This window comes from Brienomyrus brachyistius, chromosome 1 (assembly GCF_023856365.1).
Source record: "Brienomyrus brachyistius isolate T26 chromosome 1, BBRACH_0.4, whole genome shotgun sequence".
Classification (NCBI taxonomy): domain Eukaryota; kingdom Metazoa; phylum Chordata; class Actinopteri; order Osteoglossiformes; family Mormyridae; genus Brienomyrus; species Brienomyrus brachyistius.
The window spans coordinates 52,721,321-52,742,827 of record NC_064533.1 but is presented as its reverse complement, the minus strand read 5'-3'; the positions used below and the strand labels follow the sequence as shown (position 1 = coordinate 52,742,827).

At 48.5% G+C, this 21,507-nt stretch overlaps 2 protein-coding genes across 4 annotated transcripts in view; one reads left to right on the top strand and one right to left on the bottom strand.

The window, feature by feature from the left end:
* Window positions 1–12,265, top strand: part of LOC125731457 (band 4.1-like protein 5) — an 18,537-nt gene extending 6,272 nt beyond the window's left edge. For 2 of the 3 annotated variants that reach the window (XM_049005880.1, XM_049005879.1), the window contains exons 5-25: window positions 1–55; window positions 169–213; window positions 541–593; window positions 1,756–1,876; window positions 2,170–2,257; window positions 2,403–2,491; window positions 2,763–2,832; window positions 3,731–3,900; window positions 4,003–4,103; window positions 4,223–4,241; window positions 4,346–4,385; window positions 4,518–4,618; window positions 7,686–7,849; window positions 8,133–8,224; window positions 8,819–8,883; window positions 8,995–9,069; window positions 9,988–10,066; window positions 10,219–10,296; window positions 10,402–10,452; window positions 10,562–10,680; window positions 10,965–12,265. The exon at window positions 1–55 is cut by the window's left edge and continues 24 nt beyond it. In XM_049005880.1, the coding sequence (XP_048861837.1) occupies window positions 1–55; window positions 169–213; window positions 541–593; window positions 1,756–1,876; window positions 2,170–2,257; window positions 2,403–2,491; window positions 2,763–2,832; window positions 3,731–3,900; window positions 4,003–4,103; window positions 4,223–4,241; window positions 4,346–4,385; window positions 4,518–4,618; window positions 7,686–7,849; window positions 8,133–8,224; window positions 8,819–8,883; window positions 8,995–9,069; window positions 9,988–10,066; window positions 10,219–10,296; window positions 10,402–10,452; window positions 10,562–10,680; window positions 10,965–11,031 (1,742 nt within the window). In that variant the 3' untranslated portion in view covers window positions 11,032–12,265. Of the gene's footprint in view, window positions 56–168; window positions 214–540; window positions 594–1,755; window positions 1,877–2,169; window positions 2,258–2,402; window positions 2,492–2,762; window positions 2,833–3,730; window positions 3,901–4,002; window positions 4,104–4,222; window positions 4,242–4,345; window positions 4,386–4,517; window positions 4,619–7,685; window positions 7,850–8,132; window positions 8,225–8,818; window positions 8,884–8,994; window positions 9,070–9,987; window positions 10,067–10,218; window positions 10,297–10,401; window positions 10,453–10,561; window positions 10,681–10,964 lie in introns of those variants that run through there. The other variant, XR_007391623.1, reaches the window with a different exon arrangement.
* Window positions 12,266–12,662: 397 nt separating this feature from the next.
* LOC125731489 (ras-related protein Ral-B) lies at window positions 12,663–20,313 on the bottom strand. The gene is made up of 5 exons (XM_049005881.1): window positions 20,158–20,313; window positions 14,608–14,791; window positions 14,039–14,247; window positions 13,690–13,867; window positions 12,663–13,500 (listed from the first exon to the last, which is right to left on the bottom strand). Exons 2-5 carry the CDS (start codon window positions 14,719–14,721, stop codon window positions 13,390–13,392), a joined length of 612 nt encoding a protein of 203 aa, XP_048861838.1. The 5' UTR covers window positions 14,722–14,791; window positions 20,158–20,313; the 3' UTR covers window positions 12,663–13,389.
* Between the last annotated feature and the right edge of the window lie 1,194 nt (window positions 20,314–21,507).

Genomic DNA, 21,507 nt, shown 5'->3' with positions numbered 1-21,507 from the left:
TGAAGGTGAAGTTCTACTCCTCAGAGCCCAGCAACCTTCGTGAGGAGCTGACCAGGTATGGACACCTTTTGCGCTGCTCGGAGCGGGGAGGTCCGCTAATCTTCAGCAGCTTTCTGACCATTAGCGGTTGTGTTGCTAGTTTATCAGACGCTTTCCTTTTCTCCTCAGGTACTTATTTGTGCTTCAGCTAAAGCAGGACGTCCTTAGTGGAAAGTGAGTATGTGTTTTGAAGGTAGCAGCAGGTTTTGCATTTTGGCGGTCCGCTGTGGGATTAGCGGGATTGGGTCGTCTCCAGAGCAGCGCATGTATTTTGAGATGCTTTCTCCTAAACTCCTTAGGCACCAAGAAAGCGCTAAGCTTGCAAATGTAATATTCACGCTTTTAAATATGTCGTGTCGATCGGGGTTTAGCTTTGCGGTTGAGAGTGTCAAATCTGAAAATGTTCTTAAGGTCGTGAGCCCATGAAATGTTGCTAAAGACCGTAAATGAGTGTAATTCCTTTGCCGAGGAAAGCCTGACCTGTTTGTGTGTCTGACGTAGACTGGAATGCCCTCCTGATGCAGCAGTGGAGTTGGCAGCCTTCTCGCTGCAAGGTGAGGCCCTCAACATAGTCACAATACGTGCCCCATACATGGGTTAGTAATCTGTAATCCTCCCTGGTAACCAGGCTGCTTAACCAGGGCTTGGCTGTCTCTGAGCAGCACTCATTAGCCAGAGAGTGAGCCTTGGCTTCTCTGTCAACGCCTTCCCTGATGTATCCTGGGCTGGTGGATTCACTATAAAAGTATGTGGACATCCCTATTAATTAGAGACTACATAATTAGCATACACACGTCACTAACATAAATTTATAATATAAATAAGCACACAGTCATGTGATTTCCTGCAACAAACATTAGCAGCAGAATAGGTGTTTGTATAGGAGAGGTTAGTGACTCTCTACTTGGCATATCATAAGAAGCCAACTTTTCAACAAGTCAGTTTGGCACATTTCTGCCCTGCTAGAGCTGTCCTGGTCAACTACAAGTGAAGTGACTATGAAGGTCAAAACGTCTGGGAGCAAGTTTGGGTGTGAAGTGGTCGGCCAGCTCACAGAAAGTGATCTGATCACCCAACATCAATATCCAACCTGAATGGCAGCAGATCCCACCAGCAATGTTCCGACATCTAATGGAAAGCCTTCCCAGAATAGTACAGTAATATTACTGTAATAATGACCAACTTTATATTAACACCCTTTTGAAATGATGTTGGACAAACTGGTCCCCACAAACTTTTGGCCATATGTACTGTTGCTGCTGCCTTGAACCCCAGAATTTAGAATAAGCGTATGGCAGTAGAGCCGAAATGAAGAACCTGCTGCTGCTCTCACCATGTGAGGAGAACCACAGACGTCCTGGGGCTGGTGGCTTAGCACTACCCGCTGTGTGATTGGAAGGTCGCTGGTTCACGTCCCTGGGTTGGCAGAATGATTTCACTGTTGGCCCCCCCTGAGCAAGACCCTTATCCTCCAATTGCTCTAGGGACTGTCTAACCTTGCTTTCTTAAAAGAAAAATGTACATTGCTTTGGGTAAAAGCATCTGATGAATAGATAAAAATGTAAATCTCGATTAAAGGTTATTGTGGTGCTGCTGTGCTCCAAAGTAAGATTAGCTGCCGCCTTTTAAGCTGTGTGTGGGCTGTGGCAGGCTGCCCCCTCCGTGGTTGAGGCTGACCTTTTGACCCCCACCCCGTTCTCCCACGACGTCTTTCAGCTGAGTTGGGCGACTTTGACCCGGCTGAGCACTCCCTGGAGCTGGTGTCCGAGTTCCACTTTGTCCCCAACCAGACAGAGGACATGGAGCGTGCTGTCCTCAACACTTGGAAGAGCTGTAGGTGAGGACCTGCCCGCCCCCATATGTCCTATAGTGATGATTGGGGAGTAATTAAGGAGCTGAAGTTTGCAATGTGAACCAGTTGTGTTAAAACGTCCAAGGTAATGGGATTTAGTTTGTGGCATTTTGGGTAAGCAGTGAGGTTTTCTAACGCCTGTTGGATAAGTCCCATGAGTTTCCCCCCAGATGTCATCCTCCAGTGACTCCAGCGTGTCCCCTAATGTCCTCCAGTGACTCCAGCGTGACCCCTATTGTCCTCCAGTGACTCCAGCATGTACCCTTGTATCCCCACAGTGGCCAGTCACCAGCGCAAGCTGAGATCAGCTACCTGAACAAGGCCAAGTGGCTGGATATGTATGGGGTCGATATGCATGCTGTCAGGGTGAGCCACATCTGCACTGCCCATCACTGCTGCTTCCTGTAGCCTCCTGTTTCTCTACTGGCACTGAGGGAGGGGCCTTTTAATGCTTTGTTTCTGTCCAGCACAGATGGCCAACTGAGTGTATCATCCCTCCCTCCCCCCGCAGGCTCGAGACGGCAATGAGTATAGCCTGGGTCTGACCCCCACCGGAGTGCTGGTCTTCGAAGGGTCCAATAAGATCGGCCTGTTCTTCTGGTAAGGGCCGAGACCTGGTCCCCCATTCAGGACTCTGGGTTGCTATTTGCCCTCAGAAGATTCTGTTATCTTTAGTGTTCATCAAGTTATGCACAGTCTCTAAAGAGGGGTTACATCATTCCATAATCATTCCACAGGGGGTGATTCGGTCTTGGCTCAGCCATTCACAAGCTTAGCCTACCCTGTGTCTTTCAGCGGGTTCCACCTTGACCTTGTTTTATTAATCAGTCCCTCGGGGTGCCTGTCTCTGTCTATCTTCACCAACTTTAAGGCCCAAGATCACGCGTCTGGACTTCAAAAGGACCAAGCTGACGCTGGTTGTGGTGGAGGATGACGAGCAGGTGAGATCCTGTACCCCCTCCCTTGCACTGTCACCTCCCCGGCCCCTCCTGGCTCCCGCTGCAGTAACATGACTCTTGTATGAGGAAGGCTTGACGAGCTGCCCATTTCCTTGGCATGGATCTGAGGCCTTGTTACCGGGACAGGCTTAGTGGGATGGTATCCCTGCACTAATGGTATCTGGACCGCCTTGAGTGCTCAGCCACGGTTATTGGAGGCAGAATTTTATTTAGCTGTGTGAGGCTGCCTGGAAACGCCAAATGACCCACGGAGGCAGCGATGGCTGCTATAAGACGCTGCCTGGTGCAGCATCTGGAACCGACGGTAGGCAGCTGCACCTCCTAAATGTCAACGGCGCGGTTTGATCCCTCGCACCGCCCCGCCCTGCCTTTCGAGGAAGGAGTTCCTGCTCTGTCATCGCCCTGTGATTAAAAACATAGTGCTTTCCGCGGAGCAGGTTTAGGATGGTGTTAGAGGGCACATCCGTTCACCGATGAGTGGGTGGAATGTGACGGCAGCCTGTTGGTGGGAGGTGTGAGGTCGCGCGACTGGTACGCGCCGGCGAGCCGGGACAGGCAGCCAGTTCGGAGATATCTCCTTGGTGGTTTTGAGGAAGGAGTCGGGGAACCGGAATCAGCCGGCTGAGCCACGCTGCAAAGGGTGCTGCAAGATTCAACTCGTCTGGCGGGTGTTTCTTGTGTCTCTAGTGTTGTTGTTGTTTTCCCCTTGTCTGAATTACCCATGATCCACCTGGCACTGGTGCTAAGACTCCTTAGCCTGTCGTATTTGTTAAGAGGGACTGGCTGTTTCGATGGTTCTGTGAAGGAACTTTTTCCCAGTGTGTGTGGTTTAGACCACCCCAGCCCCACCTTGCTGAAGTCCCTGGGCCCCATCTTTCAGGGCCGGGAGCAGGAGCACACCTTCGTGTTTCGGATGGAGCACCCCAAGGCCTGCAAGCATCTGTGGAAGTGTGCAGTGGAGCACCACGCCTTCTTCCGGCTGCGCGGCCCAGTCCAGAAGAGCTCCTCCAACTCTAGCTTCATCCGCATGGGCTCCCGCTTCCGATACAGGTAAGGCGAGGGTGGGGGGGCACCTGGGCTGCTGGGGGCTACTTAACGCATCTCTAACCATACGGATGAAGATTGTCATGCTCCTTTTGCCCCCCCCCCCAGTGGGAAAACTGAGTACCAGGCCACGAAAGCCAGTAAGGCACGTAGGGTGGCCTCCTTCGAGAGAAGGCCCAGCCAGCGCTATGCCAGGCGCACGCTGCACGGTGAGGGACCCGTGATGAGGTAGTACATACTTATACCATGTACTACCACGCTTAAAATGGAGTTGCTATAGTTACAGTGTAACTGTGATGGTAATTTGCAGTTTTCTCTGTTTCCACAGCTGCCAACCAGAGCCAGGAGTGAGTATTAATCATGCCGTAACTTTGTCGTCCCCCCCCACCAACCTACAAACACCCACTCCCGTGAAACACGTGCTAAATGTGTCCATTTGTTTTTCCCGTAGGGAACAGAATGCGGGAGTGAATCGGGACGTGATCACCAAGGTACCGCCTCTCACGTTGGCCCAGCGCTCATATCACTGGTTTAGTTTTTTTTTTTTTTTTTTTGGTGTGATTCTCCCCTGTGTGGCTTGCAGTTTATGCCTAACCCCCCACCTGAAATTCCTCTGTGCCCAGCCCCACGCCCCTCGGTCTGCGATACCTCCCGGGGACCTTGGCCCCATGCAGATACAGACCCTTCCCGGAAGCCCCCGTGCCTTGCATCCGGATAAGAGGAGGTGAGAGTCTTGCACCGTCGAGTGGGGGGAGGGGGTGTACAGGAAAATACAGGAATTGTGGGTGGGGTTTAAGCCCTGTGGTCTTGGATGGACCTTCCCCCAAGGTCAGATGAGCTGATGACCTTAAACCTGCCTGGGGGGTCCTGCCAACTGTATGCTTGAGTTAGAAGGTATTTGAGCAGTGTGAGAGAATGGTGACATCATCCAGTGTCGCCTTAGCCCGGTGTTACAAGTGGCTGTTGTTCATTCCAGCCTGCAGCCATGAAAAACGGAGCCTTTTATCCTCTGAGGTATGTACGTGTCAATGTCCCGGCGTGTCTCCTCCCTCGACTCTTTCCGGCCAGTTGGGTTTGTGTGGACGGGGCTTGCTTGGTGGAGGCTCTGCCCCTATGGCTGGTTGCGTTGGCTTCTCTGGGGTCTGCCTCTACTGCTGTTCTTCCAGCGCATTGGTGGCCACGGAGAGAGCATCTACTGCATTTATATCTCTACAAACAGTCCATTTAACTCCCCAAGTTGGATGTTAAGCACAGCTCTATATGGCTGACGTATGGAGCTTGAAAACACATAGCAATCCCTAACATCCTATACCTCTACGGAGGGGTTCTGATAATAGAATTTAAAATGTGTGTGTTTTAAATGGACAGCACAGTGCTCTGAGACTGATCTGGTGGGAGCTGGGTGAGTGGTGAGCAGCTTTAGAAGATGAATGTGATCTCATTCATGGTTAATGGAGCCCACAGGATGATTTTGTTGCTGGGTGGTGATTGAATGTGAGTTAACTTTAATTCATGAGACCTCACTGGTGCATGGTGAGATTTGTAATGGTGAGGTAATGAAAGTAAGTGTCCCTGAATGTAAATGTTGCATTTCCTGTGCTGGGAGCTATAGTGTAATGGCAAAGCCAAGCATGTTTGGTGGTCATGCAGCACCCGGCTACGTTGATGTGCCAAGTGAATATGTGACCTGAGCTTGTTGTCATGGTGACTTGAGTGTCTGATTTATCAGCAGCAATGACTTTGCGATAAAGTCCTATTGTCCCTGATCACACTCATCCTCTGAGCCTTAACATCTCCTGCACTGTAAGGTCTTCGGCAGGATTGCTGGGGGGGGGACACCTCTGTTGATCCTATAAGGAATGTCATGGGTCCTAATTGCTGAGCAGTGGGGGCTTTTTTGGTGGTGGTTGAGTTTGCAGCTTTTTGGGAGAAAGTGGAGAGTAGCTAAAGTTCTACGAGCGATTCCACACTTCCCTGGCTCGCTAACCCTGGTGTTGACGCATTGCATCTGCGGGGGTCGTCTGCGAGCCATACGCTCTGCAGGTGCCCTGTCTTGCCACTGCCGCTTGGGTTTTGACCATGCGTTACCATGGCGCTCCTTTCCCTTCTTCCTGGGTCCCCCGTGGTCGTCTTCACCTCCCTGCTCTCGCTCGCACGCTCCTCTCTCCTGCTCACGCTCTTCCTCTCCAAGACCTCCAGCTCACTGAGCCATGCCCCCAAAGCCTTTTCCTGTCCATACAGACGGGCCGACCTTTGACCTTCCGACGAAGAACCGTGGACCCTCCCCAGACCCCTGTTCCACCTCCTCTCCAGACAGATGCCCTGGATGACTTTCGTACCCCGTGACAGGTGCTAGGTGGTGCTGTTGCGGGGCTCCACCCTTGGCCACATTTCTACTTAAGCCCACAGACTGAAGGGTGGAGCCTTGGCAGGGGGCAGGCGATTTCACTGTTCCTGAAGACCCCGAGGATTCTCCTGCCACTTGAATATGTTATCATATGGGTTTTTTTTTTTTCTCTAGCTGTTTACTTTTAAGTATAATCCATAACTATATTATTGGCTATTTTGTAGTTTTCTCTTAAATGTTGTTTAAGGCTGATGTCTCCGCAGAATACAAAGGTACCATGTAGCTTTTAGTTAATTGTTTTATCATGGTATCATTTTAATGTTTTTATATATAATATATATTTTTGTTGCCCTACAGCTTTGTCAGCTGGTAGAGTTCCTGTGGTTGAAAGACAGCATTGTAAAGAATGATCAATATTCTGTATCGTTTTGGACATTTTGAAGCAGTTGGAGTTAAGCACTGGTGGAATCCCTGATGAGTTGTGACAGATGATGCCTCGTGATGTTGAATTGAAGCCAAAAGCACTTGTTTTAACTCTGGGGGCAGGTGAAGCTGCCCCAGCCAATGAGGAATGTGCACGAACAGGCCAGTGTTTCAGAACTGGGCTCCTAATCGGAAAAGCTGACTGTTCCATTCCCGAGTTCTTGCTGTGATACCCTTGAGGCTGAGCTGTATAGCTGTAGAAAGAAGCATCCTCTGCTGTAAACACTGATGTCTTGGATTCTTTGAATTAAATCTCGCTGTAGCATCTTGGGTCTGTTTTCCGGTGCTCGTTTGTGTTGACTTGATGACTAATTTTTCTGGAAGTGCCTGGAGGATTGGGCTTTCGTTTTCTTACACACACACACACACCCACACGCATGTACGCTGAGCCGGCACGCTGTCTTTGGGCTGGGATGGGTGTGTGTGTTTCGGGGTCAGGCTTAGGTATGCATTCCTGGACGAACCTGTGTGTGTCTAGGTGGCTCTGTTAAGCAGTTGTGGCGTAGAATCACTGGCATGGTCACAAAGCCACCTGTCACTTCTCTCTCCTTGTGAAATGACAGAGAATGACCCCATTTCCTCATGACGTGGAGCCTGTATTTTTACAATAAACAGCAGCAGAGAACCTGGGGCGGCACTTTTCTGCTTCCTTGGCTCTGGCCTCTTCAGACAGGAACCTTCAGTGGAGATTGAGCCATATGTAAATTTGTTCTTCCATCCAAGTCATGGCTGTGGGTTGAGGAGGGAACTCACGCTGGCGTGGGTTCAGTGGTATAATTAGAGCGTTAATAATGTACTACTGGGCTCTCGGAACCCTGATTAGGGTCTGTCCTCGCATAATTGGATTTTTCACTTGGCCGCTGGTAAGTTATTAGTGGGCACTTTATTTATTGAAATGATTGTTGCGTTATCCTGCACTCAGTCAATGCTAATGTTATGGTCTGCACTTCTCTGCTTGCAGGCTCCCCCTGCTGGTAGACGTGGCCAGCATGCTGGAGACGGCTGTCGACGAAGGAGCCGGTAGCCTGGTGGCTATGGTGACGGCAGGCTCCGCGGAGAACGTCGGCGCCGCGGGAGTCCGCGCGGCGGCTGGCGGCGTCGCGGGGGATGGAGTTTCGCGGAGCGGTGAGGCTCCGCTCTGGGTGGTTTCCGGCTGTTTGTTTCTCGGCCCCGTGTGCTACGATAAGGTTGAGTGGCCTGTAAAAATGGCTAAAGGCTTAGAGGAAACTGGAAGTGCCAGCTGCTGGCCCAGATCCACATGCCTGGTGACAGTTGGTGACGATTCCCTACTCTGCATGGTGACAATGTCTATTCTCGTGCCCAAGCAGAACTTACCCCCTTCGTCCTTTCCAGGGCCTTTTTTGGTATGATAGGGATGGATTTGGTTATCTCTCCCCCCCCCTCCCAGAGATGGCCCTCAAGCTGAAGCAACAACACACTGAGACTCAGACCCACCCAAATCCGCTCAGGTCTGACATCAGTGTCCACACAAGCAATCAGGTGAGCCCCACAGTGTCCCCCACAGACCTGTCACTGTGTGCACTCTGCCCTCTGCTGGCTGGTGCATGTGCATGTGGTTTCCCTGCAGAAGCTGGATAACGAGCTGTAAGCTGTGGGTCATGGAGGCAGCCTTGCTCCCGACCCGGGGTTGTCACACACTCAGTAGAAGGGGGTTTCTGTGACCAGCTACTGTTAACCTCTGAGAGTCACGAGTATATTATCCATGTAACCTGTCTGCGACTACTGTAGGCCCCCTGTCTGCTCTAAATGATTTTACGGGTATTTTACCTGCTACATCGGGAAGTTCTTCAGGGCCACTGTTGGGATTCCCTCTTTATTTTCAGATTGCAGTTTTGTCTCTGGTCCACCTGAATGTTGTGATGTATCTGCGCTTCACATCAGGGATTTATACGTTTGTGCAGAATGAGGGCAGCTTATTTAAGGTGATACATGAAATAGAAGTATTTGCTGTTCAGTGTGTACAAACATTGAGAAACAAAGGTCTGGGTATGTTAATGTGTTTATAGGTAGTATTTACAAGACGAGGTCCCTGTGAATGAGGGAGGGAGTGATTCTTCTTGCTTCTGTGTGCAGATCTCATGGGACGAGCCCCCAGTGGCCATGGAGAGGAACTGCACCCTCCCTGAAGCTGCAGCCAGGTACAGACAGGCCTTAAACTGCATTTCAGGCATAGTGATGTTTTCAGGGCTTAGGGGTGGAGCCTGTGGACTGCTTTGGAAAATCTCCTGGTAATTCCCACGACTATTCAGGAAGAGAGGGAAGAACGGCGGCTCATCGCTCTCGGCAGCTGGACAGACGGAGACCCGGGTCCGCTCTGACAACAGGTGAGCGTCATGGCAGAATCGGCGGCTGGGGATTCTCTACACGGGGAAAAACATCCTGAGAGGCACATTTTAAATAGATCTCTCTGCTTCACTGATTTGTTTTTCACTGAATTAGTTTCAAGGTCTGTATCCATAGTGCATCATGCCTGTCATTTAACGAAATTAGACAGACTAATGGGTTTTCTTTGCATTTCTAAAGCTTTGCTGCCACCTGATGGCATCATTGGAGCTTTTTCTTTGCTCTTATATATAGCAGTTTTAAACACATACAGTAAGATACTAAGGGTTCACCTTACTGGTACTAGTTTTCTGCAAACATTTCATCTAAACAGCTAGCATGGTTAACCATGAATTTAATTTGTTGCTTTTTAACCAGTAGGGGGCGCTGTGCACATTTAGTTTCATGCGCACATTCCTGAAGTGTTATGTGCTTGTGGTTTTCCTTTTGACGGATGAAGTTTTTTCGACTTGCATGCCCTGGAAATATCACGGGGTGGGGGGCTAGTAGGACTCTGCTAGTAGTTTGCTTGTGAGTGACTGGCTTCCGGAGGTGGCGCTGTTACCGGGAGCTTTGTGGCTCTGTGAGGGATACTGTGAGGGCCTGTATACCCGTGAAGGTCCAGCCCGCTACTGTTTGACAGCAGTTGGTTCGGTCCATGCCAGGGGAAGCTGTTTCATAATGTAGGACTCCTTAGCCCATTTTGTGTTTTAACTCCATGTGACTGTCTGGATTCTGGTCATGTTGACAAGCAGCCACTTTAGTGGTATAACTTTAGCATCTGTGTTTGCTGGCCTTGTGCTCCTGAGTCACTCTGGGCTCTTCATGAATAGAGAAGGACAGGCCTTCCTCTCTCTCTTCACCATGCTGCGTGTGGCAGAAATGGCAGTTTCATTTCACTGTGTCCCCCTCTCCCGCAGCGACAGGAAGGCCGGCTGGTACCAACACTCCCCTCTGCGGACGCCACCAGAGGCCAGGAGCGAGGTGGCCCCTGCCAAGGTAATACTGCCTCCCGGTGGTCTCACTGTAACGGGACCCACTGCTGCGCGTCAGCATTGTTTACTCAGTGCCCATTCTGGTACCCAGCTGCCCGTCTCCGCCTCTGGAGCGGACCGCTGTCTGACTGATGCATCTTCTCGCTAATGACGCAGGGAAGAGTGGATCCTGTGGAGCTGCCAGTCCCTCCTCTGCCCGGGAATCTGATAGACCTCACCGATCCAGTTCCTGCAGTAAGCCCTGCAGTGTCGCATAGCGTCGTTTCGATGGCGTGCAATGTGTTTGCATGCATGTGCCTGATTGTGACCTCATTTACCCCCCCTCCCCCCAATCCCCAGCTGCCGCCCAAACCAGTGATAGCTCCTCGATGGATCGTCCCAGCAGCTGCAGTGAGTTCTGGGCCCAGTGGGGGCTGAACTGAATTCAGAGCCAGCTGAATGCATTTTAAGTATGTTGCCATGGTGAGTTTCCATCCAGTGACTTTCTCCATCTTTGCAGACTGGGGTCTGTGCTAACGGCCTTCCAGGCAGCAGCAGTGCAAAGAGGCCAGCGCTCTGTCCCGATGAGGGTGCCCTTTCTGGCCGCGCTCAGTTCTCTCACACTGTGATTGACACAAGGTAAGCCTTAGGTCTGCAAAATGTGCAAAACTCAAGCGTTTGCTCAATCTGCACCATTTGGACAGGTTTTAAGAAGTGCTCTGTTTTGTATCTCTCTCACGATCACGTACATTCCTGTTTTTCCTGCTTATTGGTACTCTGGCTTATTATCTGATTGGCCAGTTCTCTTCCACTGTCCAGCCAAGCCAATCTTGCTGGTTTTATTTGTGCCAAAGGATTTGTGGGTAATGGAAGACATTGGATTACTAATGTTTGAAAAGTGTACCCTTCCCCCCCCACCCCAGCCCCAGCACTGTGACTCCTGAGGTGAGGAGGACCAGGACTCCCCGTCTGCTCTCCACTGATCTCTGACGCCACAGGATCCCACAACTGCTGGAATCTTTGCCTCTTAACCTCTATACAACATTCCAAACTAACTTTTTTTAGCCTGGCAATGGATGCTAGGGACCGCGAAGCCGACATGACCACAGAATGTTCTGGTGCCCAAATGCCCTCCCCTGGCATCTTCCCCCCAAATGCTCCACATGAGGTGAGCCAGCCTTGTCCTGAGAGAGGAAGATGGTGGGAGTGCCCAGAAGTTTGGTGTGTTTTTTTTTTTTTAAACCAGAGAGGCTCTCTGATTTGTTTCCCCATCCACACATGGTTTTAAAACCCCTTGACTACGGCGCTTAAACTTTTCCAGTGAAATGATCCCGTCTTGAAAGCAAAGACTGCGAGAATACAGGAGAGTTTGGAACCTTCTGGACTGAATTGGATCGTGGAATCTGTCACGTTTTATTCTGTTTCCTGAGATGATGCTTCATCTTTCTGAACAGGGCAAAAAAAAAAATGTAACAAGTAATTGTGTATTTGGATTTTGACATAACTGCCAGCATATTGTTTTAAAAAGTCTTGTGGCTTATTGAGGAGCATTACGTCACCAGACAATTGGATCCCATCTTTTGGCAATTAAGCACTGAGGCTCTTCTGTATTCTTGCATAACTGAAATTCCCTGTTTTTTTTTTTTATATAAATGTTTCCATCTAGTGTGTAAACACAGGCTGAAGGGTCATGTTCTGGAAGACTGCACCATGCCACCCCCATTCACGAGTTTGATCGGTGTGTGCTGGTGAGGCTTACGTAATTTTTTTATGTTCTTGTTTTTACGTTTACTTCTGTATGAGTCTTAAAGGTCAGGCGAATGCAGACAGCCTGTCTTCTGCAGACGTGTTTTTATCTCTGTTCGGGAAGCACAAAAGCATCAGTAAGCTAATGTCCGTGCTTTTTAAATTTGCCCTGTGACACTTTATCTGAAATTCCTGAAAGGAACAGATTCCTTGGTAGGAGACAGTGCGAGTCAGAGACTCTGGGATAGATACAGTCACGTCGCCACTGTGCTGAATCCTTAACCATTCTACCTGTGGTCTGTGCACATCGATAGCGTAGCATGTAGTTAGAAGGTAATTTCACTAAGTGCAATTTTCTGTAGTGTGTCTTTTTTTAAGTACACCCTGTTCACTGTGTAACTCCTTAATTGGAAAGGCTGCTGTAAAACAGGAAGTAAGTGCTGGTGTCACATTTTAAGTAAAAATGTCCTGGAAACAACCTTGCATGCGAGCTGTTTTTGTCGTGGGGTGATGCAAGTGAATGCGGATGTGTCACCATCGATGCAGAGTGTGTGTGAGACAGATGGACAGATTCAACGTGACCTGGAGACTCCTCACCTGACCCCCAGACCCATCTGTCCCCTTCAATCAGGTAAGGTCTGTTACCTGTCTCTTCTGGACCAAGATGTCCAGGAACAAGCACTACTGGAACTGGACTGGATTTTGATCTGGCCCAGTGTTGTTTCCTAGAGACCATTTGTTGAAACACGGCTCTCCGTGGCGATAAAGCTGGGAGTGGTCCAGCTGCAGGCTTGCATAATTACACTGGCAAACATCTTCCTCATTCTGTAAAATGCTCTGGGTCACAGTCTATGTAATGAATTGGTTGGCTGGTATACAAAGGGGGGGGGAAACATTTATTTGGCAACAGGTTATAAATGTATGAAAAATCGATAAACAGCAGTACAGCTTTAAAAAGCATGACGATCTGTCACAACTGCTTCATGGCTACGGGGGTAAATCAGCGCTGTCTGATTTGATTTAAAAAAAAAAAAAAAAAAAAAAAACATGCAGGATGGCTGCCCAGTCCATTTTGTTCCCATTTGGCTTCCCCAGATTCTTCTGCGCAGGAAAATGGTCGTCGTTACTGAGACCCTTCCTGGAGGTATGAGGAGCAGCCCCTAGCCGGCAGGGCCATGGGGTGGTTTTTTTGCTGGTGATGGGAGAGACGAGACTCTCCTACTGTTACATGGCATTAAACTGGTTCCCAGTTGGCAGCACACTGATCGTGTCATGGTTCATAAATCTCTCACCTCTTTTTAGGTATGTTGAGTCTAAGGCTTTAGTGAGTGTCCTCCCTGGTGGCTGGAGGCCGGTGTATAGATCTTGGCAACTTGAAATGGCTGTCTATCAGATTTTTCATGGAACAGACAGAATGGACAGGGGGATCGAGCAGTGGTTAGTGTTGGACGTCAGGAAGAGATTGATCCCATAGAGCCCACAGCGTCCGGGATGCTCGCAATGTGATGCAGAGACAGGATTGTATGTCCTTGTTTAGTTTTGTTTTTTTAAATGGCATGACAGATGTAACCAGGCTTCGCGGTGAAGTGAACAGGAACTACTTCACAGCAAACAGCAGCGTTTCCTGGGCTTCCTCCTGTTGTTCCGTCCATTTTTCTCCTTGTTCTCCGCCATCTTTTTTGCCCGCACATCTCGCATAAGATCAAAGAACACCTGAACAAAGGGGGGGGGGGGGAACACTGAAATCAGCATGAGGACGGTCAAGCAAGTTTTAACCCTTGTGATAGGATTATGAGCCATGGGGGAGGCTCCACTAGCAGCCGTGATCTCCAGAAGCCTGATGCTAAACCTTCAATAACAATCCTGGTGAACATCCCCCACCGCCTGAGCAAGATGACACACCTTGTCCACATTGGCGCGTGTCTTGGCTGACGTCTCCACGTATTGCACAGCCCACTCCTCCGCCTTGGCCCGTGCCTCGTCCACTGTCACCCGGCGCCGGTCTTCCAAGTCTGACTTGTTGCCCACCAGCAGCAGTGGGATCCGGTCCTCCTCAGCCTTCACACGCAGAATCTGCTCCCTGGTGACAGAGTCATTGCTCAGCCATCCAGCAGCCTGCATTCATCACGTTTTGTCAGATGTTGTTATACTTGATAACATGCTATTGGCTAGTAGCGTGGGGTGGGGACTCGAGCGTCCCTGCATCCCTGCCATTATGGTTGGAGGTGGAGGTACAGGGGCCGGGCCTGACCTGAACTCGCTGGTGGCAGTGAAGGACTCATGCTCCGTGATGGAGAACACCAGCAGGAACCCCTCCCCGCTTCGGAAGTAGTTGTCCCGGATGGCAGCGTAGTCCTCCTGTCCAGCCGTGTCCAGAATGTCAATCTGGACCTCCTCGCCGTCCAGGACCACCTTCTTCCTGTAGCTGTCCGCTTTAGTGGGCTCATAGTCTTCCACAAACTGAGCAGGTGGGTGCAAAGGGGAGGGAGAGAAATAAAAAAATTTAAATAAAATATCTTCTCCAGAAACGCACTCAACCATAGCAGCCTTGTAGCCAGTATTTATATTTCTATACAGCTAGTAAAGTTAAGAGTCCGCATCCTGCCGTCTACTATTCCTACACTGACAGTGAGAATATCGAGGTGCTTTAAACCCCTGGGCTCCTCTGCCTCATACATTATTTTCTTTCTCCACTAGTTGATACAACCCAGTCAGGAGAATCCGGGGCCAAAGACTGCCTCTCGTTAACCCGGTAGGTTGGTAATCCTGTGTCAGTGCCTGATGATGCTCCCGCAGCGGGCTTTGCCGCTACACACTCACCTCATCATACATGAACTGCAGCGTGAGGGCGGACTTGCCCACGCCGCCGCTGCCCACCATGATGACCTTGTGCAGGGCCAGGGAGCTCTGACTCTTACTCTTATTGGCTGCCATCACTGGGTGGAGGGGGGGGGTCAGCTGGCCCAATCACTCTGCCCCCTCTGGGTGGGCCTGCGGTGCTGTCCTGCAAAAGGAAATGGAAAGAAAATGTATCCACCTCAGTGATGATACATAGGAGTATGAGTCTCAAACACATGTCCTTTACATAAAGGCTCCGCCCCCAGTGACAGTTACTAACCCATCCTGTTAGGAGACGAGATCACTCCCAGCCCGGCTCCCTCGCCTGTGCGCCGCATTAACCTACTGACACACATCACAGCTTCATGTGCTGTGTTTCCATGGATACCAACCCCCACCTGCTCCCAGGGCAATTTTATTCCACACCAATCACCCGCGGTGTGGGCCGTCACTCAAACGTGGCACTGTCACGGCCCAGGCTCTGTCTGGACTGGAACCACTGTGTCTGCCTGCAAGTGAACCTGCCCTTTAGTGGCAGAGAGGCCCGATTTCACACCCACTAGTGCGAAGTCGTACCGATGCAGGAAATGGCAGGAGCCATCGATGTCTCCCTTGCAGTTGGTCACACTGTTTGTATGCAGTGTGACAACTGAACAGCAAAATTTACCACAAGCCTAAAATAGCAGGGCTTACATGCTGCGCCCCCACCCTGCCAAGATAATGGGGGGGGGGGGGCAACAGGAATATGCCAACAGTAAGACCCTACTATGCCCTGACTTCCACAGGAAAATTTCATTCTCCCTCTGCCTGTTGAGCATGACCTCACTACAACAACCCCAACCAAAATGCAGGCAGGCTCAGCCGCTCTCCAAACCACCCACCGACCCCAGAGCGTCACTGTGCATGTGATCAGCCCAGAGTCTCACACTGAGCTCCTGCAAAGCTCAGGAGAAACAGGCAGAACACAGACACTGGGTATCAGCAGCTTTTATTAAAGACAATATCTCCTTACCAAGTAATAAAATCAAATTTGAGAGCAGGTAGACAAGTTCTTAGCTCCAACCCTAACCCCAGTTCCATACCCTCTCCATAGAAAGACAAAACCCAGTAGGAGAAGACTGAACCAACTTGAGACCTGATCCATGATAGTGTCAAATAATGCTGGTCACAATACCCTCAAGCTTCAGGGCCTTCTGGGCCACAGAAACATTCCTCATGCTGACTGAGAATCACATGGGTGGGAGATAATCTCAGGTTGGGTGGGGGGGGGTGTAAGTGTGAGGGCTGAATTAGCAGTGTTCCCATGGCAACCAGCTCTTCTGCCCAATCCTTAACAGCACTGCCTACAAGTGTGATATAGCGGGACTGATGGGAGGCAGTTTCCAGGGGAACATGGGACCATTTCCACTCAGGGACAGAGCAGCGTAGCTTCTCGAACAGACACCCTGATGCAGCAATGAGTGGAACATGGCTACATCTCCTGTAGATCTCTACCAGCTTCAACACCAAAAGCTGGAAATCAGCTAACCTCTCTTACCATGGGATTTGAAACAGAAGCAGCTGTATTTCCACCCAAGTACTCTATATCCACCAGGATGCTGACGCGGGACTGTGGAGGAGAGCACAGAATGCTTACATCATGGCTCTTTCCAGGTGGGGCATGTTTTTCTAGGCCCCAGACTGGTCGACAAAATCTACCATGGGGGCCCAAGGTCATATCTGGGGGCCCAGAATTCCTTGCTATACCCATGTCCTTGTATACCCAGGTGAGCAGTCTTCCCAAAAATCACATACAGATCTATGTAGCATCTGAATTGCGGTCGTTCTTCCCAATGTTGAAACATACTGTCAAAAACATCCAGACTTGAACTTGACTTGTCAATTAGCACTACTTAAAAACACAATATTGCATTAAAGGCACTTTTCAAATTTGTCATTAAATCATTTAAAGTTAACCTTTATTTTAAATATTAAACATGTGCTGGATACTTCCTTTTAAAGTGGTTGAATAGATTTGTCATCTTACCTCCAAAAGTGTCGATTGAGGCCCGACAAAGTTTAGATAACTTTGAAATACCTGGCACTGCATAGCCGAGTCACTGCCTCACTACTGACATCGAGCCCTTTTTTGGTACCGGCTCTATATCTGTAATGCTGATAGCTCACATTGAATTGTTTTTCAAATATGTCATACATGAAAAAGACCCTGTGACAGAGACAAAGAATTTGCCATCTGAAATGCAGGCAGCACCCCAGTGTGACAGAGGGCAGATGTGATGCCACAAGGTATAAAATAGCTCCCTCCCCAACAGGGGGCTGGATAGGGGGTCGGTACAGAACCAGTAAACAGTAGAGCTGGGTTGGACTGGAGAGGCACCGAAGGCAGCAGCCTCTTCAAGGTGAGAGACCACACCTTAACTGCTATACTGCTGCAGAAGCCCCCCCCTCCCATTGTGGCAAATCCTGCCTGTGCAGCTCCATCCATTAAACAGATACAAAGTGCCAGATTCACATGCACCCCCACCCTTCCTGTTACATTTCCATTTACGCCCTTTAACTCCCACCATCGCGTTTCCGCTTGGCAACAGCAGCCAGAAGCGTGCATTAAATCCGGAATCCCCTGAACAAATCTACCCCATCCAAACCTGAATACGGCCCCTTTTCTGAGCGCGCAGCAACCAAGGGGTTGCTATGGTGACGAGGGTCCCCTTTCTCTGGAAACGGATTTCCAGAAAGGAAAGAGTAGCATTCAGAGTGAAAATCCTGCTGTACGAGCCCATCCATGTCCCTGACTGCTCTCAGAGTCTGTCTACATACCCCAACACTGCCTAACTATAACCAAACCTACCCATTGTCTTTAAAACCACCACAGCCCTATTTAACTGAACAAAAAGAGAAGGTATATTTTTAAATGCACCCTTCCTAGCATGGCCAGCTGCCTGATCAGATGACTCTACAATGTGCGTGCATGTGTGGACACTAATGAATGCAGATGCACTCCAGTCACAGGACCACGGGTTCATGTGTGACTATGACAGTTCCCAAACAGCAGTCCACGAGTTCCATGCAACGTGACCGTGAACCATGAATTTTAAATCATAATTCAAGAATTTCCCTCAGATTGTGTAACTGCAGATAAACACCAAGCTGATCACTCTACCATGTCCACAGTAACAACTGGTATTTAAAAAAAAAAAAAAAAAAAGATCCCAGAACAGAGAGAGCACACATACTCCAAGAAGACACGCCATGCTTTTTTTCTGGAATTTTCCAACCTCGGCGGAATCCCAGTAAAGGCGAACAGAGACAGAGCGGCGCTAAGCGGCTTGCTGGGACACGCAGCCGGGAGAAGCCCTCCTGATCCGAGAGCCACTCCCAACATCAGTTAGTCAACAGCGTTTCGTTCCAAAAGAGCGCACCAGTTCCACATCAGTTTCTGTGTCAGTCGCGCTAAGCCAGAGCGTGGCGAGCTGCCAATTGGGCTGATGATTAGCCATCTCCAAGCCCATACCAGGGAATACGTTAATGGGTGAATGCGGAAAGAGCTCTGTGGTGGCAGGAAAGGGGACTTCACAATGATTCCTCTTTAAAAGAGCTGATCAGTGCTTCAGGAACTCACGAGCTGGACCCACGTGTTAAAAATTCCCACACCATAGAAGTGTCTCCTACCACTTCACACGGTGTAATTCTGGTTTCAGGTTACACATTTAATCTGAAACCAATCATCATTTGCACATTTAGCCAGTGTTTTCGTCAAATCCACCTTTTTTTGAGAATGCAGGGTCAGACAACCCCCCAGTTGCTCCAGGAACTAAGAGCCTTACTCAGGGGTCCCAACAGTGACATCACTCTGGCAAGCCTGAGATTTGAATCCCCAACCTTCCGATCACAGGCACAAGCTGAGCCACACACCTGCCCCCACCAAGCTCTGGAAGATCACATTTGCCAGTGTCAGAAGAAAGTTTATTCCATTCTGCTGCAGATAGATTATTTCAAGTAATTTGTATATAGCACCATTCAATGATAGAACTTTTAACACCCCTGCTTAGTGCTGTTTGTTTCCTGCAAGTCTTCTTAACAGGCTAAGTACTTTGCTGTCAGATTAACACTATATCAAGACCACTCCCTATAACAGGAAGGAGTTGAGCAGTTTGACAGTCACACACTTCCAACCGCCCATTAGCCGCCTTAACTTCAGGGTAGCAGAAGTGAAACATTAACGCACGCTTCCCCGGCAAGTATTCAGAGTGCAGTTATATTCTGCAGCCAAGTCTGCATGTGCATCACTTACAAGCCAAGTTCACAACACCAGAGGAAGAACAGCTCCCAGCGAACTGTAACCAGAGACATAAGCCATACAGTAATCTTAAAACTAAAGGACTTTGGTCATAAACCGTGTGGGTATAAAACTTTTATACATTTGACACTAAATACCACAAGACTCATCTATGACATGCTAGAAGACAACACAAGAGGCACACATGTAATGACAGCAGCAAGTGTATATACTCTTGGGACATAATGTTCAAACAACTGGTTTATCTCAAGTTCACACGTTAATACGAAGGACTGTGAAAAGAGTCCTTTACGTGGCCAGAAGGCCAAAGTCCGGGCAACGAGCCCCATCTCTTCCCGGCATTATAGAGTGGGCGGCTCGGGCAGGAACCGCCGAACGAGGGACCCGGTCTTATCCCACATGTCACTCACTGTCAGGGTCCTACATTTTCCTCTTTCCGATGGAGAATGGACAGTAAAGAGGAGCGGGACGGGGACTGACCGACATGCCACGCCGCGCCAGGACTCTCAGACGCGGATAAAGTTCACGCCTTTCCTTATACACGTTACTACTTTACCAGTCAACATACATATACAATACATTTAAAGAGGCTGTACGTCAGCCCCCAAACAAACACTACACATTGATCCGACATGTTTTATACATTAAACATACATTACATGCTTAAACGGTTTAGGTGTGGTGTTAGGTGTCGACATACATGTATTATCGGCAACCGTTCGAGTAGGCGTTAACGAACAAACAAACGCAGCCAAGCGCTAACAAAGGGGGAAGTTAACTAGTTACGGCAAGGAAACCAGCTGACCCGCTTTTTGGCTCATTAGCAACAGGGAGTAGAGAGATTCTCAAGTAACGGGGTACATTTACGGAAGTTAACTGGCCGTTATGGTTAGTACCGTTATTATTGACTACATGGTGTCACAAAATTCTTTTACATAAAAAAACCCCTGGCGTTCATACTACAACCCTTTGAGACGATCGCGCTCCCGAACAGCGCCGATGTGCCAAACCGTCGCTAGCGCCGCCCCTCCCGACTTAATGTTGTGTGTTATTGGCCGCCGTCTGTCCTCCTCACTTTTCAGCGGTTTTTCGAGCTGTCAATCAGGTGACGTACTCAAAACCCCTCCTGCATCGCCTTCCCATGTCGATATGAATTCTTCAAAAAAAGTCTCTATTTTACCAACCTCATATTTCCGACCACTTATAGAACGCATGAAAGTGTCAATAAATCTTACCCAGAAATAACGCCGGGGTGTCTTCTACGTGGACTCTGTATAGACGGGCGCTTTAGTGTGCAGAGACATAGGTACCACCGACTTCCACTCCGAATCGAACAGCCGCCGCTGGAAAACCCCACCTTCACAAGGAAGCTCAATGAAAGGTCCGGCCGGATGTGGCGTCACAAATTACGTGTTTTTTGCCTAACGGGGAGAAAATAAAAATCTTTCTTAACAGTTGTGAGGTTTAGAAAATCGTTAAAAATCTTTTGTTATAATGGCTTTGAATTGCACGATAATAACTAAGAAACACTAAATCGTCGTACCTTCACATTGTTAATTCTAACTTTTCGCCTTTGTAACGAAAGTGCAATATAAATAATAATTCACCCTAAGAAAGGGTGCTGGCACCCCCTGCTGTTATGAATGAAACACATGCACTCCATTCTTTACCCATGTCAGTTACTCTACAATCTCATACAAGCGCAGTAAAGGAATTAAGTGAAGTAACAATGTCCTCCTCAATATTTATATACACTTACACGCACATTAGATAAATACATTTGTACTGTTTATTAAAATATAATATTAACAACAGTACACTTTTGCTTCTTCCTTTAAGATTTTTTACATGAAGTTGATTATGTGTATATGTAATTGCATGTTTTTTCCTCTAAATTCTCTATTAACTGCTAAGCATCTCGCAATAAAAACTTTTTTTTTACCTAACGATTGCATTAGTGCGGATAGAGGTTAGGGATAAATAAAGTCAATTAATCTTCATCGTAATTTTAATGTTAGCTGATGTCTACGCGCTGACGCGAGGAAGAAGCTGCGCGAAGTTCCCAGTGTTACCACTAGGTGGCAAACTTGGCACTAGGAAATGCGCGTGTACTATGCATACAGAACGCTATCGCTTTTTTACTGGCCTGTAAAATAAAACACGTGTTTCATTAACTTTTTCTTCGGATTATTAACTTTTACATAATTATTGAATTTAAACAAATGAATGCATAATGTAAAAATAAAATCACAAACTGAATGCTACCATTACAATAATGAACAGCATTTCTGGTTGAAACAGATTTACCTAATTTGCAATAATCTGCTATAATCTACTATAACACTAAACTACTTTGTAAAAACATTATTTTGTTAATCCAAAGAAAGACAATCAATCACCCCATGCAGAATGTCCTCCCACATCCATCCCTTTTGTGATCCTGATAAAATATTGATGGATAGATAATGAAGAAATGCTATCAATGGCTCAACAGATCATGTGTTTCAAAGCAAACAATTATGTTCAATAATTCCATTTTGAGTAACATCCATAGGCTAAAGGTTAACTTCTGGATTTGGTTTAAT